This window comes from Centruroides sculpturatus, unplaced genomic scaffold, assembly GCF_000671375.1.
Source record: "Centruroides sculpturatus isolate CEXI.00-Female unplaced genomic scaffold, Cexi_2.0 scaffold20, whole genome shotgun sequence".
Taxonomy (NCBI): Eukaryota; Metazoa; Arthropoda; class Arachnida; order Scorpiones; family Buthidae; genus Centruroides; species Centruroides sculpturatus.
In genome coordinates this window covers 1,261,571-1,281,942 of record NW_019384333.1, presented here as the reverse complement: position 1 = coordinate 1,281,942, position 20,372 = coordinate 1,261,571, and the positions used below count along the sequence as shown (strand labels likewise).

The 20,372-nt window shown below is 29.5% G+C and overlaps 1 protein-coding gene across 5 annotated transcripts in view; it reads right to left on the bottom strand.

Annotated features, from left to right (window-relative positions):
* Positions 1 to 20,372, bottom strand: part of LOC111631080 (putative uncharacterized protein DDB_G0291608) — an 82,234-nt gene that overhangs the window by 16,183 nt on the left and 45,679 nt on the right. For all 5 annotated transcript variants that reach the window (XM_023375289.1, XM_023375296.1, XM_023375277.1 and 2 more), the window contains exon 2: positions 14,585 to 16,484. In XM_023375289.1, coding sequence (XP_023231057.1) covers positions 14,585 to 16,106 — 1,522 coding nt within the window. In that variant the 5' untranslated portion in view covers positions 16,107 to 16,484. The remainder of the gene's footprint in view (positions 1 to 14,584; positions 16,485 to 20,372) is intronic.

Sequence of the window (20,372 nt, the reverse complement as noted above, 5' to 3'; positions counted from 1 at the left end):
TATAAAAGAACAAGTCCTGATAGGATAATTAACGCAGAGCCAAAACTACTGGTGCTAGAAACTTAAAAATTTGAGGGTGTGTTCCTTTTGTAAAGTTTAGGCATGCTAAGAAAAGATTTTATGAAATTCAACCCTAAAGGGGTGAAAAAGGGTAAAAAAATTTGTATGAAAATTTTTACTGCGTGGGCACATTAGATTGAAACTTAGGTCATAAAATGTGAAAAAAATAATAATTAATGATCTGTAAAGCATTTTTATGAAATCATCCCTTATTATAAACTTGAAAATTAAATTAACTTTTTTGTTTCATTGTATAAAATTATTTATCATAACTGAAGTTCCAGACAGCTAAGCTGCCTTGACTTGTTTGATTATGTTATCAAGTCAATTTCATATTTATTTTCACATGTTTACTTCGCAATCCTTCCCTGTTCTTTTTCCATTATTTACATGTGTAGGTCATTTCATTGTTATCCACATTTGATATCATCACTTATCACATACTGCCATGATGCTCACGTCTGTCTGCTACAACTGTCAAGAATTAACGTGATTGGCGAAGCGTAGTGACAGCGGGCCAATAGGGAGCAGGGTGCACGATCCTTGCCATAATGCGGTTCGCGCACCAATTTTTGTAAGTACATTAATCAAGCCAAATAGTTTGGCCAAATATTAGGTATTCGGCCTGAGGCCAAATATACTATTCATTGCATCACTAATAATAATATATATTAAATAAGACAAACATATGCACACAGAAATGTAAAGTTCAGTTTTTGTGATGAAAATGTCCTGGCTTTTCTGAAATTCTTGTTTTTTGCCATAAAATCATGTTGTTCTGTTGCTTTTTTTCTTTTATTAAGCAAATGTCGATAGCAAGAGATCGCATCCAAAACAACTTGTTTTGTTTTTCACTCCTTTCAAAATCTGGATCATTTTGGTTATCATTACCAAATTTTTACTAAGGAAATCTGTAGAGAAATTCTTTGGGTTCTTCGTTTTCAGAATCTCTATTTTTCATTTCTACATGAATTCTTTGTTCTGCCAGTTCTTGAAGGTCATTGTTGGTAAGGCTCTCACCAGAAACCTGCAGTAACTCATCAATATCCTGTGGAATAAGTTACGGCTGAAGGTATCCAAGAATTCATACCTTCAGCCATAACTTGGCTGAAGGTATGAATTCTTGCAATTCATCATAGCGCTGTTATGATGGCAATTCATCATAACAGTGCTATGATGAATTGCCATCTTTTGCTGATTGGTTCGTGTTTGGAAATAATCGTATTATATATGAATCAATGAAATGCTGCGATAATTTGAATCAGACTAAATTTTTAGTTTTTTATAGGCTTCAAGCAGTCCCCATTATATCGAATCAGCATTAAGCGGGGTCTTACTGTATATTTCATTAACCGCTGATATTTGAACAGCAACTACAAATAATTTTCCTTTTTTAAATGTAACAGCCCCACTGGTTGAAGGTTGATTTTTAGCAAGAAAGAGCTGTTTTGCAAATTTTACCCTTTGAAGGTTTCCATACAGATACACAAATCGGTGAACAGATATAGTGTTCAAGAACAATGTTTAAGTTGACAAAAGTCATAAGATATTCTTAGTACTGAGAGATTCTGGAGCAAATATGGTAGCTGGAATCAGGAATTGCAACTTAGAGGCATTATCATGCTTTACATATACACTGCAGCTGACACTAAACAAATGCATATTTTCTCAACAAAATGTGAAAACTATAATCAGAGTTAACAGAAATATTGTCAGACATTTTAATCATTCTGCTGTAGCTGTAAGCAAATTGGAAGATTTGCAAGACAAGTTAGGTTTGCAGAAACACAAATTAATTCAAGATGTTCCTACTCACTGAAATTCTACATACTACATGTTGCAAAGAAACTTGGAACAGCAAGAAGCCCTTGTCACATATGCTATAGATAATAAAATTCCTATGTTGAGTACATATCAGTGGTCTCTCATAGAAAAAATTGTTCTACTTTTAAAACCATTTGAAGAAATTACTGTGGAAGTCAGCAACCAAGAAACCACCTCATCTTCAATAATTCACACAACAGAAACTCTGAAATTATTATTATTATCAAAAGTAAAGAGCAGTAGTTCCTTTAGTGGCATTAATACCACAATAGAAGGACTAGAAAATTCAATAAAAAAAAAAAGATTTTCAGCATATATAGAAAACAAGTCTTTATGGTTGTCATCCTTATTAGATCCAAGATTCAAAATGAAATGAAATTTCAATAAAAAAATAAATAAAATATGGTAGAGGAAATAAAAAGATGGACAATCGATAGCTTAGATCAGGGGTCGCCAAACTTTTTTAACCGTCGACCCCCAACAACTTTCCAAAACCTCACATTGACCCCCACCGTAAAGTTTTATTACGAGTGCAAGTGTATGAGAAAAAAACCACGAAAGAAAGAGAAACGATTTTACTACGCATTTCCTTTAATTGTACATACTTTCCATACTTTACATTTATTTGTAACTCACAATCAGTGAGACGGGTGAGCTTGATGTTCCTTCGCAAGATTAGCAATATTTGGGTCAAAATTTGTTAGCTTCAGTCTTAAATCGCCTCGAAGTTCCATATTTAACTTATTTCTCTGTTTGGTTAAGATGGAATTAACATGGCTAAAACCAGCTTCGACCATATATGAACTTGGAAATGCCAACAAAAGAGGATTTACAATATCACAAAGTTTGGTGTATTTTTTTGTTATGTTTNTAACAATCTCTGTGTGTATGTGGGCTAAATTTAAAGAATCCGTGCTTCTCACATGTACAGTACAACTGTATGTGGCCTGTTCACGCGTCGGAAAATCTTCTGATTTATTCGTGTACGCATCAGACAGAAAAACAAAAAATATCGTGTATCCACAAGCACTCCAATAAATAAATAGAATTGAAACGACACTTTGAAATATTTTCCCAATTAAAATGAATAATAATAATATAATACTAAGTTTCAATAAAAATGATAAAATGTAAATTTAATTTTATCACAACGAAACTTGAATTTCGTTTCTTCTGAGATCGCAGCAATGCGCGACGGGTAAGCTAGTAAATAATAAATATATAACAGAAATTTATTATTTTTTATTACTAGCCTTATGCATAACATTCCAACAAAAATATTAAAATGAAAAATTGGCTGATTATTTGATTATTAAAACCAATTAATTGGGGAAATGGCTGATTACCAATTACTTACCAATTAATCGGTGCATCGTTAATTTTTTGTATCCCAAAATTCCTCTGTAATTACTACACTCTTCTACTTGTATTATGGATGAGTTACATATGTGCGGAGGTGTAATGTCTCAATGTTAGTGAGAAAAATTGAATTTTGAGCTAAGATGCATACATCTATATAAATAAAAATGTAATGTTCATTTGTTCAAAATCTTAAATCTCTGAAAGTTCTTCACCGATTGCTTTGAAATTTTGACATAACATTGCATTCAAATTCGCGAGTTTTTATATAATTTAGATGTCAAAATTCCCCCCATGGGGGAGAGGGACAGGATTAAGGCTTACCGTGAAGAACTCAGCTTCTATTATACTATTTTAGATGTGGTTTTTTGTGTTTTTGATTGAGTTTTAATAGGGTACATCATGAGAATGTACACTAAGAAGGAATTTTTTGAAATTCCCCCCAGGGGGAAGTGTTATACATTTATAATAGATACATTTTGAGCCACAGCAACGTGTGGCCAAGACTGCTAGTTATTTATAGATATATGAATGGATAATTGCAACTAATTATTCATTATAGTTCTTAAGTAACTTTTATCAAAGCTCCTGACAGGAGATCAGTGATCACAATTTTTACTTCTCCAATCTTTATTTTGTACTTTCAATGAATGGACTCTACAGCCACTCCTGATTTATATCTCAAAAGCTAATAAGTTTCTGAATAGAAACTGACTGGAAATTGAAAAGACAAAAAATTGAAATAATAAATGTCAATAAAATCTATCAAAAGAGCATTTATATAAACAAAAGTGAATCCTCTAGCCTGGGTGAAAATTGGGAAAATAGAGGGCATCCAGAGGGATTTAATAGTCAGTCACACATGTCAGCTAACATGATTGGTTCATTTAGTATATTATCGTAGTCTACAAAATGTGAGTTACTCAAATGCTAAGAACCAGAATACAAACAAGAAATTTAGTAGAATATTGTAAAAAACAAAGTCAACAAAATATCAATGACAGGATGAAATTATTAATAAAGACATTGGAAGTTGATAGTGTGAATGGTAGGTTCGAGTATCTGATGCCAGTTGACGCAACTATTAGGTAAGGCACTAATATCAGCATATTAGCTGGTATGCTGATCAAACCACAAAATAATCATTTACATACCTGTAAGACAGTTCAATTTGGATGCATAACTTCTTTGTCAATGATAGTATTTTGCTTTTTCATTTCAATTATAAACATAATCTCCTAAACTTTGTATCAAAAGATACAAATGCCTACTGTGCACTATTTTTTTAAAATATTGTTTTATTTCTGTTTTAACTTATACAGTAGATCCCCCTATAAGACGGTAGATACGTTCCGTTCTTTATGAATCAATTTTGTAGGAATCATAGTTTATGGACTACGGCTGTTTGAAAGGTTTTCTTTCATAAAATTAATCGATTCTAGACTAATTCGACTCAACATTTCCAAAATACGTATATTTTTTTGAAAATAATCCGTATAAACTACGTTATAAACAAAAAATTGTAGGATTGCTTACCGAGTGTGTACCGTTCGACTACGCCCGTTGCTAAAGCTTGGTTTCGTCGCGGAACAGCGCATCAAACCGCGGCCGCGATTTCTGATATTATTTTTCTGCGAAAACTTCGTTGACCTTTGGAGACATCCTTAATATAAATAATTTTTATGGCCGTTAAATAAGAAATGTTTCTTTCACAAGAAATGTATAAAATTACAGTACTGGACAGACGATAGGTCGCCTAACTCGCCGTAGCGTGACGCTAGACGGCGAAAAATATATATTTAATTATAATAAAGTTACAATAAATTAAGTTAATATATAATTATATATACAGTACCTAATTTATATATAATTAATATATAATTATATGTACAGTACCTAATTTATATATAATTATATGAACAGACGATACTAAACTCAATTTATCCGCCTAAACGTCCGTAGCGTGGCGCTACGGACGGCGGGAAAGTAGTTCGGCTGCCCGATGACGTTTTACGTATTATAGGAGTTATTTTTACCATTGTTTACGGATACTGCCACAATTTTTATAGGAATCATAACTATAGGAAACGGTTTTATAGGGGGATCTACTGTACTGCCACAATTTTTATAGGAATCATAACTATAGGAAACGGTTTTATAGGGGGATCTACTGTATATGTTTTAAAAGAAATAATTTTGATGTTCGTAGTATCTGACGACAGAATCCAGGGTCAATCATTCAATTCTTATCAACTTAGAAAACTAACTTGTAAGCTTATTCCGGATACACTGTACATTTGCTAGCGAAAGCAAAATGTAAAAAAAAATTTATTTTTACACAGTGAATTTGATTTCCACAGTTACTTCACAAAATCAGAATAGTAAAATAAGAAATCACATGTGAGAATGACAGTACATAATCATTAACCCATTATACTCCATTATATATAAGCCACGTAATCTGTTAGGACCTCCAAAATAACTATCATCATCTCCTTTGTAAAAAGTCCTATTCAGATCTAAAATGACATATCTGTGCTTGTATTGTTTTATTTCACTTTTTGATATTTGCTATTATTGTCTGTTTGTGCATCTTTCAGAAACAACAAAATGTTTTCATATTTCATCCTTCTCAACATCTCAGAAACACAACAATCTTTATGGTAGAGTTTAACTTTTATTTGAGACTATTCATCTGCCTCAATATGCAAAAATGTAAATCTTCCATAAAGATTTGTAATTTAAAGGTGTTGAAAAGGACAAAATACAATGAAGACAATTTTATTTTGTTTCTTTCAATTTTGTGAATAATTTTTAAATATTATTGTCAGTCTGGTCATTTCATTAATTAATTTTTTGAGTTTATTTTGATATTTATTATTTGCTTCATTTCTGTTTTATTACTTAATGTGATAAAAAAAAATTTTTCCTTCGGCAGCTAAGTCATTCAAAAAATGTGCTTTGTTGTGTGGTGAAGACGAATGGATTATACTGGTCAGACCATCCAACAGAATACCGAAATTGTTTTGTTCGTTTAATTACTGTCTGCCTTCCGTTTTAGACAAGTTTTTTTTACTTTTTTTCAAGCCACTTTTACAAAGCCTTGTAAAAGTCATATGTAAACACATAACTGCACTCGAATTTCTCCAAGGCCATATAAACTTAATACAACAGATTTTAATATAACATTTTCTATCTTCTAACTTAATATAAAACATTAAATAACTCTTAACTAAAGAGATATTTCTATAAAATTTAAAATTAACTTCTACACTACAGAATTAAAAAAAGAAAAAAAAACAAAACAGCAAATAAATCAAAATTGTAATGACATTATCCTTCATTTTGATTTTGTTAGCAAAATACTGCTATATGTAAACAAAATGAAACATTACAGAGTCAAGCTCGAGCTATCGTTTTAAATATTTTTAATTATTTTTACACAGTAGTTGTCAAAATTCATTTTACAGCAATGAAAAGGGCAAGATATATATTTTATAGATTATTAGAATAAGAATTGTCATATCACGTGTTAATGATTAAAGTTTTTGAAAACATTTTAAAGTTAAGGGTGGATTACTGGAAATTTATCAGATTTAAAAATACAAATTTAAGCAGGAAAGTGAAATAACATCAATTAGTGCCTGGATTAAACATAAAGAAAATGAATGAAAGAACTAAAAGATAAGGCATATTTTAATGTAAGGTGTATTTTTTAGTAATTTGAGAAAAATCATGATGACAGATGAATGTCTCTGTATCACAAAAAGAATTTTTCATGTTTTCTAAAGGTGTTCTTAGTGATTTTAAACAAAGGAAAAACTTTTTAGTTTTTCATAACTGCAATTTAAGATTGGCATGTAGTCCACATCATATAACCAGCATTTGTTTTAAATACAAAATAATCCTTGGCTGTGATATTGGTACACGAGAGAGAACTCGTTAACTGAATTGCATGTTAAACAAATGAAGGTGTACTGTATTGGAAAGAAATTAAAATTTGCTTTGTTTTAAATTTAAATAATAGCTTACTAAAAAAAAAGCTAGGGTTGAGTAAGATAACTGTAAACGTTGACATTAATTTCCCAATATTAACAATTTTTTGCAACTTAAGAAAATACAACTGGTTATTTCTTTTTTAGTGGTAGTATTAGTATGCTAACAAAGCCACTAAAAAAGAAAAAACCATCTGTACTTTCTTAAGTTGCAAAAAATTGTAAATATTGGGAAATTAATATCAACATTTACAGTTATCTTATTCAACCCTAGTTTTTTTTTTGATTATTATATATATCATATTATGTATATCAATACAGGTTTCTTGTCTGTTTTTCATCTGTTTGGTAAAATAAAATTGCATAATTTTTGTTCATTTTTTCATTTCAAAGTCATATATATGACTAGTAGTATTAGTATGCTAACAAAGCTAGTCATATATATATAATCTTTATATTTAAAAATGTTTAAAAAATATTGAAAAACAGTTCACATTTACCCCAATCAAGTTGGGTAAATGTAAATACTGTGAAGGGTATTTGTAAATCCTCCAGTTTTTCTGCTTAGGAGTCTACATGTCTGTTTGGCAGGAAAAATTGCAAATGGACATGAATCTTTGAAATGAAAAAATGAACAAAAATTATGCAATTTTATTTTACCAAACAGATGAAAAACAGACAAGAAACCTGTATTGATATACATAATATTTTGATGCATACCAATAAAGTAATTTCATACAAAATTTTGTTTTCTGCTATAAAATTAGACTAATAAAGGAAGGCCAAGAGTTACTAAGTGCACTTTTAAATAAAATCAGTAACTATTCATCTAGATCTCAGTGCCCTTTAATGAATAAGTAACACATAAGGGAAAAACTTAAAAAAATACATAAATAATAAGTGGTTTGCCTGAAAAGATCAAGGTTAACGGTCACATGGTGTGGTCTCTGAAATTCCAACTATATTCAAAACATTTTTCAATCTAGTTTGCTATTTTTTTAATTTTATTTTATGAGTCAGAATTTCTAGAGTCAGAATATTAAATTTAAGAGATTCTTTCTTTATATGTATTTCAGATACTCTGAAATAAAAAGCCTGTATCAAGTGCTTATAATTAAACTAGTAGCCTGGGACGCCCCCTAGTAGGCGTTCTTTACAGATTCCCGTGAGGCACAATTCCTTTGACTTTTTTGTTCCTATCAATATGCTCTACAGCTCTGTTAACATCACATGCATCACATGGATCTAGATTTCTTCCTATTAAAACATTCTATAAATACTTTAAAATATTTGTTTATTTACCTTCGCTTGTAAACCTCGAATTTAAATGTATCCACCATTTTTTCAACAAATTTCCCATGAGTCAATGCACAATGTTCACTGAGTCACGGGATGTTGTAAACGTGCGGCACAAGGTTAATCAAGGTATATAATAATTATTTATACCATTCCGTGGTATAAATAATAAATTCATATCAATAATAAATTCCTATTACAAATAAAAATAATTTATTGTTAATTTAAAATCATCGCTAGGGCACCTCTAGTGCCCATTTTTGGCATACCGTTATGTGGACGGATGGATACGCATTCAATGGGTTATATAGATAGATAGTTCTATTCTTGATGGCCATTATAATTTCTGCCAGAATTTGTATTTATAAGTATCATATACAATTATCCTTTCCTTTGCTTTTAGTACTTAAATTACTTTGCATTTAATTAATAATAGTAGTAGTAATACAGCCCGATATAATTCTGCAATCATTTGGCTTTAATATATAACTATTGGGTTTGGATGTTTATATTTGTAATTGTAAATGTCAAATTTTTCAATTTCTATGGTACAGTCAAAACAGAGAGATAAAAAGTCTATCTTAGTATTGTTTTACTAATTAATACAAGAATGTTGCAGAAAAGCTCATTAATGATGGCAGCACTCATTTATAGATGACACTACCTAATCCTAAAAAAATGGGCAACTCATTTTAGTAAAAATTAAAATTTTAAATATAGACACAGGACCATAATGAAGACCTTCATAAATTCATACTTTTACAGAGTCTACACCAGATTTTCAAATTGTGCTGTGCAATGACAGGAAAGGAGAAAATTTACAAATACCCCACTCAACTCTATATGGACTAGTTATTGGTTGCTTCAAAATATCCATAAAGATCTATGAGAAACTATTCTAAAGAACTACTATAATGTGTGGCATATGCTTTCAGGAGTCGTTCTGTAAAATTTAAAAATATCGCCACCATTTTGCCAGTTTTAAATTTTTTTTTTTGCCACCAGTTTTACTTACTGATTAATTCAGGTGCTGGTAGCCTTATCAGTGTGTCATCTGGAAAGCAAAAGTAACATATTAAACTGTCATTTACAAGGAGTGAGCCAGACATTCAGGTCTTAGATTCAAACAAAACTTGGTGAGCATGTAGCCTTAAATTAAACACAAACAGCTCCTTGTCCAAATAATAGGACTCACTTTTCAAGCATTTCCAAAAAAAATGTGCCTCTGAAAATTTAGTGTTTAACTTATAAGTCTTTGGAAATTTCATATCTAAGAGTGGTGATAGCAGAGTAAATAAAATGCTAAGCACTACAGTTAGCCAATGTAGGTTCGACAATTTAGTTTAGTTTTTTATGTGTAACATTATTATTTTATTATTTTACCACGTTATTATTACTTATTAGAATTATTATTACTATTATTATTCCTTACATTTAAAACTTATGAAACGAGAGATTAAAAATTGTGTCACAATTTTTAATCTCATTTTTAAATGGACAATAATCTGTTTGTGTTTATGGCTACGTGCTCATCAAGTTTCATTCGAATTGGACCCCTGAACATATGGCCCTCCCCTTGTTAGCAATAGGGATCATTTTTGAATCATTTTTAAATGAGTAATTCTGAATAACACATTTGATCACAATTTTTTAACAGTATTTCACAGTATCTGTCGTGTCAAAATTTTTGTTTTAGTCTACTGAAAAAAGATCAAGGTGAAAAAGTCATTCTAATTTCTGTCAGTCAATAAAAAGATCCCAGTGGAAACAGTGGGTAGCTTGCATAAAAATGCCTTTGGCTCTTGACATCACTTTCTACTTTCCTTCCTGAAATTGCCGTGTGACGTCATGTGCACCATACATCTAATGATTTCAAGACTCCCACTGTACGGAAGCTTGACATTTTGCTGTTTTTCTTGAAGTATGATTTGTANAAAAACAAAAAAATTATATTTTGGACATTAATCTAGTATCAAAAATGCTCGATTCAGCACAACACAGTCCAACTGGAAAGCTTTCAGTTAACCGATGTTTCGGTTGATCAACATTTGGATAAACAACGCTCTACTGTACATACTAGTGATGCCACGAACAGTGATTTTGCCGAATACCGAATACTCGGCTATGCTTTTGGCCAAAGTGCTGAATATTCGGCAGCCAAATGTTCGGCAAAATATGTGTACATTTTGCAGGTGACAGGTTACGACCTGTCACATTGCGGTGGGTGCGGTAGCAACACCATGGGCACATTTGTTTTATTTGCGAGTAGATCATGTCACGACATGCATTATTTGTTCATTGTTACATCAAATTGCATTACTAATTATTACTAAAAAATATCACTGTTTGTATCACTTTATATGAAAACTGTTTGCCTAGATCGAATGGCAGACCTTTACAAGTGGTGGTCAGCAAATACAAAACAGTATCCAAGCCTGACAGAATTCGCTAAGATTTATCTATCATCTCCCGGCAGTAGTGTATATAGTGAGAGGCTATTTTCAGAAGCAGGTATAATTTATGAGGAAAAGCACAATCGTTTGCTATCAACAAATGCTGAAAAAATTGTTTTCATTCATCACAACTTACCACTGATAGATTTTAAGTATTAAATGTAATAATTTGTGATTAAAATAAATATGTTTTTGAATAATACGTGCATTTTTTTTTCATGATTTGGTATTCGCTATTCAGCTGAATACCGAATAGTAGCCGAATATTCATGGCATCTCTAGTATATACTATATATACCCACCCACATCCACACCCACACAAAAAAAAAACATTTCAGAAATTAGATACAACTTTCATCTCTGAAATAAGCTAAAACAAAACAATAGTAGTCTTAGAGAAACTTGATCTCGCTTACAAAAGCTTAATTCAAAGTAAAAACTTTGAATCTCTTTTAGCATTAGTAATCCATCACAGAAGACAATTGCCTACTTACTCTGTGTGCTAACTAGACAATTACTAATTCTATTGAATTGCTATAATGCTATTCTTTAGTGCTGTCATCTGATCATCTGGTGATTCTTTATAGACTTAATAAGGAATAAAGTTGTACAATGTCATGCTTTTCACTATAAAAATTGCTCCTGTTGTATTTATTTTCAACTATACCAAATGAAACGAATTTAGCTAATATTACAAAATAACGAATTATATAATTTTTATTTAAATGAATATTGTCAGTTACACTTTTAAATTAAAAATGTACTACTACAAGTACTACTAACAGTTTAAATGAATGTTTCAATTTTTAACATTGTAAATGTTTTCACATACAATTGTTATTATGGGCTGATGCAAAAATTTCTGCAATTTTATAGATCTCTAACATATTTGAAATTGTTCTCCAACAGATAACATCTAGAAGTTTCTTGAGGGATATGTAAATGAAGTGTTGATGCGCACAAAAGTAAAAAGATATTGTGTGATGATACAAACTTTTTAATTAAATATATCAAGTTTGCCAATGCTTTCTTTCTTGTTACAGTACTAAATTTAGACATGTGCACTTTATGATTATCATTTTGGTATAAAAACAGCTGAATCTTATTATGGAATGATACAATCATTTGGAGAAATGAAGGATAAATATTATATTACATAAATTTGGTGCCAGTAAATTGACATTTACAGAGAGAGTATACTCCAAGCTTTGACTGTAGCACAAAATAAAACACCACACCACAACTAAAGTTCACCAATATTCAACAACTGTTGAATATTGTTGTCTAAAAACACATTTACTGGATTTTGAACTTTTTATAATTTATTTCTTATAATCCAGAATTACATTTGTTTTAACTATTTTCATGTGCTTTAAAACAATCTTGCTTTTGTATTGTCTTGAACTTTATCTAGCATGTCAATAAAGATCTAATTGCCAAGTTCACATGCTAAAGCTTTACATTTGGCAAGAATTGTAAAGTAAAACTGTTTTAAAAAGTATGATTCAACAGAAGCATCATGCATGTCACTCACCTCACTTTCATTTTCTTGTGGTGGATTATTGGTTGCATTATTTAAGTCTATTGTTGTGTCCAACAAATCATTTGGAATAAAATCATTGTAAAGTACTTTGCTAGTGTTTCTAAAGTAACTTCTGGTGAGGGTGTTTTGATCCAGCCTATAGAATCACTGATAGTGACAACTTTTTTAAAGTCATACCCAGATGTTACTTCATCCATCTTTGGCAACAAGTGACCATAACATTATTGTTTGATAATGGATTTTAAATGCATATATAACATCTTGATCTAGTGGCTGTAAACACTGTTCAATTTGCTGAGAATTTCAACTCTACATGTGACAGCTTCCTGTAGCAATGGCATGGGCATTATCAACAAACAATTCTCTTGTTGGTAAATTTTGTCATTCAACTTGTTAAGTCACAAACAAAAAATCTGATATGTCACTCACAATTTCTTGTTTGCATACCACTGAACACCAAGTTGCAAAACACTAACATTTTTGAAGTATCTTGGCTGAAGACAAACTGTATGGAATAACAACAATGGCTCCTTTAATTTACAGAGGTTAGCACACAAGGCAACATCTATTAGAGTTCCACATATCAATAGCATCTGCAGTACTCAAATCACAATGTTGTTGCTCAGACAAACTTACCAAGCCACCCATTTCTGGCACAAAATGTAGAAATATCAAGTTTCATGGCAAATTTTAAGACCATTTCTTGCAGCATCAATCCTTAAACAAGTAGGCCTTTAGCCTGACTGCAATTGAACCACTCCAAAATTGCTCTGTTGACATCTTCATATGGTTGGATACATCATCTTTTGATTTTCTCATTTGTATTTGCTTTCCAATCACTGAAATAAAGTTCCTTATTGGCAAGAATTGTTTGAATTTGGACTTCCAATTAAATTTCTTTGACAATTGTCAATGCTTAATAGAGAAATACTTTCCTTTAAAGTCAGGAAATTAAACTGTTTTGCTGCATACACTTGACATCTTGCTTGTACCATAACTAACTTATAGACTTAAGTCCTAAACTTTGTGTTAATTTTCAGAAAATAATTACAGACTTAAAACTTAAAATTACATACCATGAATACAATCTTCCAGCAAATAATATGTATTTGAATTAAATACAAAATGGAATGTTTTGGAGCCTGCATCGAGTGTCAATCTTTACAGAATATTAAAAAACATTCTAAAATTAGAATCTCCAATGTTCTGTAAAATTCAACACTTGATACAGGCCCTAAAAGAGACAGAGAATGTTCCATTTTGTATTTAATTCAAATACATATTATTTGCTGGAAGATTGTTGCATGGTATGTAATTTTAAGTTAGGCACCTCAAATTTCTTCCATTCCTTCAGTGAAGGGATTAAAGATTTAATTGTTATAAAAATTACTTTAACTTTACTATGTGATATCTGTCAAATAACTCAGATAGAATTTTTTTTTTAAATACATAGTTGAGTGTCCAAGTACTTATGCATATAAAAAAATCCAAGCTCAGTAATGTAATAATATAAATTTTAACTTAAGATATATTTACTTATGATGTAACATTTAGAAAAATTATTTTAATAAATGGAATAGCATTTATTTCATTAACACTTAACTGTTAAATTACTTTCAGGAAACTAGTTTTTTTTATGCATTTATATGCATATGAATACATAAATTAAACAAACCTTTCTTAATAATATTTATGTAGTATATTGTGATTTAGGAAGATATTTAAACACAGTTTTCAACTCAAATAATTCTCTATCTAAACATTCTACCTAAAGTTAAATATTTTTGGAATATTTATCAAAACCTTCATATTTTATTTTAAAGACAATTGATTTATATCTAAGTTTCAGAATTCCAAAAATAGCATTTGAAGAATTCTTGTCATTTTATTCTACTCCTGAAGCAAGTTTCATGATATTTGTTTGGAATGCCTTATTATTGATATTTAACATTATTAGAATNATAACTTAATATAAAATAATAATAAAATAAGATAAATATAACTTAATAATTTCATTTAGATATAAAAATGTAAATTTTTAGAAAATTTCTTACCATATTCACTGGGAGGATATGGCATTGGTGGTGGATGACCATAATGTGGTACTGTAAATGCACTGCTATAATGCCTTGCAAGAGGTCCAACATTAACCATTGGAATATTGTTTATTCCTGCCAAACCATGACTAATTGGATAAGTTTGTGTATTAGAATCTGGTATCACAGGAGAATGGCTGGGGTAACTATAATAACTTTGACTATTATGAAGCATTGTACTCATCACATGTGGTGGAGTGTCTAGATGCATTTTTCTTGGCGACGATCGATTAATGACAGAGGGAGGTGGTGTAAAACCTTTAGTTGAACTTGGCTTATAAGTAGTCTGCATTTGTAAACAATAACTTTGACTGTTTCCTTTAGTTTGATAATGATACATTCTAGTAATAGCAACATCATCTTTCTCTAAAATATGTTCAATTTTTTGTTCTACTTTACCCTCTTCCTTAATTCCCATATCTTCTGTAGTATTAATATGAACTTTAGTAACTTCTGTATATTCAGTCATTCCTACTTTACTAACAGCAGTACTGGTCATAGTTCTTGAAGTATCATTGGCTGAAGTCATGGAATGCAACTCACATCTTTCTTGGACAGTACAATCAACACTTGAATCTTTTTCATCATCTACAGAAACTTTTTCGTTATCTCTAGCAGTTACTTGAACCTGATCTTCTTGATCATCTGACACAGAAATTATTGGGGAATGTCTATTCTCAGGTGAATTTGAAATATTAAAATGGGAATTTCTAAATTCTGTAACCTCTTCTAAATCATCAACAATAATATTTTCACAAGTATCTTCTGAATGACTAATACTTACTGTTGAGTCACTATGGTTATTATAATCACTATTATCAGAATTATTTACAGAAGTCAAATCAGATTTCTTTTCATTTTTTAAGCATTTTTTTTCATTTCTTTCTTTACGGCTTCTTTCTAACAAATAACTAGCAGCAAGAATAGCTTGGGCATTCAAGTTTGCCATTCTTTTACAGGATCTGGTATCAATAATTTCTACATCATCTAATTTTCTTTTATGATTTCGTCTTTTCCTAACTCTCTTCACTTTTTCTTCACTCTTCTCGTTAAGTTTGGAATTTTGCTTTTCTTGCTTATCCCTGAATGAACTATTTTTATTAGTTGTCTGTTTATGATGACACAATCTGCGATCACAATAATCAGATTTACCCGTTTCAGAACCACAACCCTCTTCACTCTCGTAACTATCATTTCCATTGCCACGACATTCATTTTCATATAGGATATGTACTTTAGCTCTTGCATTTAAACTTGCCATACGATGGGCACGAGCTACAGGCCATTCATCCGAGGCACTATAAGGAAAACGTGGTCTCAATTTACGCTGTGGAGACAACATTGAATTTGATTTTTTGTCTAACGATGAATTTTTATTTCTAAGTAATTTCAAAGCAATAAGCTTCTTTGTTGATCTACTGTCCATTTTTCGTAGATGGTCGTAATGTCTAGTAGTTATTAATTTTGAATAATTTTTCATCTCTCTTTTTTAAATGTTGTAAAGCTTGAAAACAAACTAATTCATTTATATTTTGAGAAATTCATAAGTGTTGTATTATTTTCATTATCTTAAGTACAGTTTATTTTAATGGTTATTTTCCCTTTTATACAGAACATATTATTTATCCATATTCCATATTTCACATGTATCCAATCTTCAAATATTATTATATATATTTCTTTATTCAAATATTATTATATATATATAAAACATCACATGCATTTTTCATGCTTGGATAACATACAAAACAATGGATATTTATGAGATGAGTTGACTTCCTTCCAAACCAAAACACATAATCCATCCTTATATTTTTATACGAAAATTTTAAAAACGTATATTCTTCAAATAATGAATCTAAAAAATAAAATAAATATACAAATTAATTGCATAAATAAATGATATTTATATTAAATCTGATTATAATTTAAAAGAACCAAAATATAAACTAATCATATTAATGAAATTATGATGATGATGATTTGAATTGATATCAATTAATAAAACTATCATCATTTAATATAAAGAAAAAAAAGAAAAAATAATGATATCTTATTACCAATAACAATAATTCTTATAATATAAATGACAAAGATTTAAAAAACTATTTAATGGGGTCAAAATTGTATTTTATATACTTATAAAATAATATAAGAAAAATCTCTCAGCCTCTTCTGACTTCAGATGTGAATAAGACATTCAAACAATATTTAAATCAAGAAAAGGATGTAATTCTTCTACTTCACACAACCATAAGTAACCTATTAAATGCATTTTGTCAAAGTGATGATGCTTCGGCTTCAGTGATGATAATACAATCACAGAAGGGGTCAAAGCATCGTCATTTTGGTAAAATGCATTTGATGGGTAACTTATGGTTGTATGATGAAGTATAAGAATTAAAACAATACTTTCTTGGTTTAAATGTCTTATTCACCTCTAAAGTCAGAAGAGGTTGAGTTTTTTTCCTGGTATTTTATATATTTGTAAATTAATAATTCATATTTAATGCTTCTTGTCTATACAGAAAGGATTAAAATGATTTTGCTTCCAGTATAAATACCCCATGTTGACTGAAGTAATCTAACTTTGTGTTTATTATCTCAATAATAGTTACACAGTAGAAACCTTGCTTAACAGTGTTGTGTCCTATAACAATACTGTTATAAAAAGGTTTTGTGGATTGTTGTTTTAAAAACGCAGTGTTAAGATTAGTAGTCATTTTGTGTGTTCACACACATTTTATATAAACATCAACAACCATTGCCTGTTATATAATAAACACCAAACGATATGCCAAATTCCTGGGCTAGGTAAAGACTATAATTAATATTAGAAATTAATTAATTTGACTAGAGGTAAGTAGATATGCTGCCATCTCATACTAAATTTAATGACCAATTCCAAATGAAATTTTTAAAATGTCTAAATTAGAAATTAATTATTTATAATTATTAAATTTAATACGAGATGGAAGCATAACTGCCTATCTCTAGTCAAATTAATTAATTTCTAATATTTAATTATAGCCTTTATATAGCCCAAGAATTTGGCATATCGTTTGGCTGTTTATGAGACATATTATCTGTGATTTTTTTTTCTTTTCTACAAATCAAATTTGCATTCCAGGTTGGTTCATTCCATGCTAAAAGAAATGATGATGATGATTCATGCTCCTGAACAATGTATACTGTATAATTTTCTTTGAATACACATTATACATAAAATATTTGAGTATTTTTTTTTTTGGCATGGAATGCATTATCGTATTTTACATTAATTTCTATGGGTAAAACTGTTTTGTTTAACGAGTGTTTCACATTAAGAGTAAAATTCTGGAATGAATTATTCTCATTAAACAAAGTTCCACTATATTAGTGAATAGTAGTCAATATCTAAAGTTAAATATCAGTTTGCATAATGCTCATATTTGAATTGAAAAAGTGAGTTTATTTCAGTTTTATATTATATACATAAGAGAAAACAAAATTTATTAATCATTGTTAAATGTAATCTGTTAACATCATCATTTTAATATACTTTAATTAGTGTTACTTTTATTTATTTCAATTAAAATTTTGCTCTTAACAAATTATATTTAACAATGATTAATAAAGCTGCTTTTTTCTAATAGGATTTATCATCATATACTAACTCATTCTTAACAAGGTGAGAAGCACTGCTTTCAATAACAATTCAATCTCTTCTTAAAGCAATATTAAATATGTAAATTAAATAAACTGTAGATACTAATAAGTAATTTAAAATAAAATTTTATACAGTTAAGAAAAAATGTCATGATTTTAAGCTATCACAAAAAGAAATAAATATAAAATTGCAACACTGGGAATTGATGAAATCATGTTGAAATTTTTGTTATAGTCTAAACTGGAAATAAGAGGATTAGCTTAACCATGGTGGCTAGAGAAAAAAACACAAATGGTATCACAAGAGATTGTAGCCCATGGAGCAGAGGGGAGCTACACCAGTAAAACTATAAAATAAACTATACTGTTCATTTAATATTCAAACTGTATATGTTATGTATGTTAAACTTGTCTTATTATTAATACAGTCAAGAATTTAGCAATAAATCATTCTTCTTAGATGTCTTTCTAATCTATGTCAATGCTACATTCAAAATAAAAAACTACAAATTGTATTTATATCATCAAATTTAACATGTAAAACTGAAAGTAAATTCAGTTAATTTTGGCAAATAATAATAGTATTTTATTTCATGTATTTAATATTCTGGTTATAGCTGTATTTATTCGTTTGTGAATTTTTTGTCTCTTTAATCCTTTTGGTAGACTATCTCACAGCAAAGGTTAATAAATTCTTTTATTAGTTTTCACATATGCATTTCGAACCGGTATAACATTTCCGGTTCCTCTTCAGTGTTCTACAATTATAAAAATTAAATTGATATAATTTAAAAAACTAACAAAGTAATTTGCCAAGTAACATAACATAAACACATCACAAATACCTCTAAGGGTTTTACACATTTCCTTTTTCATACAGTTGGATCGTTACTTACTAAAACAACAGTACAAGGAGTAAAAAGTAATATGATGAAATTATCGCTATAAAAACAAAATAAATAAAAACTAAGTGGTAAATATTTCAAAAAAGGAAAAGGGTATTTTTATAAAATATGCACACTGACCTTTTTTTGGTTTAATATGCTTTGAAAAACACTCAATATTTTTAGATTTGGGTTCGCAATAATTAAACATTTCTATAAATAACAATTTACAATGACAATATGAATAAACATCGTAACAAGCAAGTTGTACAAAGATTTTATAAAAGTATACATACAGGTTTCTTTCTTTCTAATATTGTAAATGCACAAATGTCAACTTACACTAGGTAACTTACACAAAGTAACCTTTACAATCATTCTTTTAGTGTTAAGTATCACAAAAAAATTTTTTATTGGTCTATTGCCACGCCCTCTATGATGTCGTACCACTGTTGTTCTATTTGCATGCCATTAGAGATATTTATTAAATTATTGTTTTTATTTTTTATTATTTCAATATGTTCTTTGAATTTTCTTTTATATATATTTTTTTCTGTGTGTAAGATTTTAATATTATTTCTATCAATTTTACATTTACTATTTTTAATATGGTTATACCAGGGAGAGTTGTTATAATTTAATCTAATGGCAGCTTCGTGTTCTTTAATACGTGTCTCTAATGTACGACCAGTTTCACCTATATAATATTTCGGGTTTTGGCAATTACAATTGATTTTATATACAACACCAGTTTTCTTCAATACATCATTATTAAATTTGTCTGTTTTTGATCTATTAATATGAACATTCTGTGAGATTTTGTTGGTCAAAGCTGGGGCCAATGCCACATTCTCTTTTTTAAGATTTTTATTACAATTATTAAAAATATTATCAATGTATGGGAAGGGTTTATATGTTTTGTCTTTTTTAATTTTTGTATTAAACCTATTTTTATCATATTGTGTTTTCCATATCATCAAAGTTTTCTTGGGATAACTATTTAAAATGAATTTCTGTTCTAATTCTTTTAATTCAATTTTTCGGTCATTTTCGTTGGTGGTTCTTGTATATATATTTTTTAATTCCATTATATATGTATTCTTTTTTACTGTCTGTGGAATGCTAGAGTGATAGTTTATTGTTTTATTTACATTGGATGGTTTTTTATAAGTATTAAACGTAAATTTATCTGTTTCATTATTTATTGTTATATC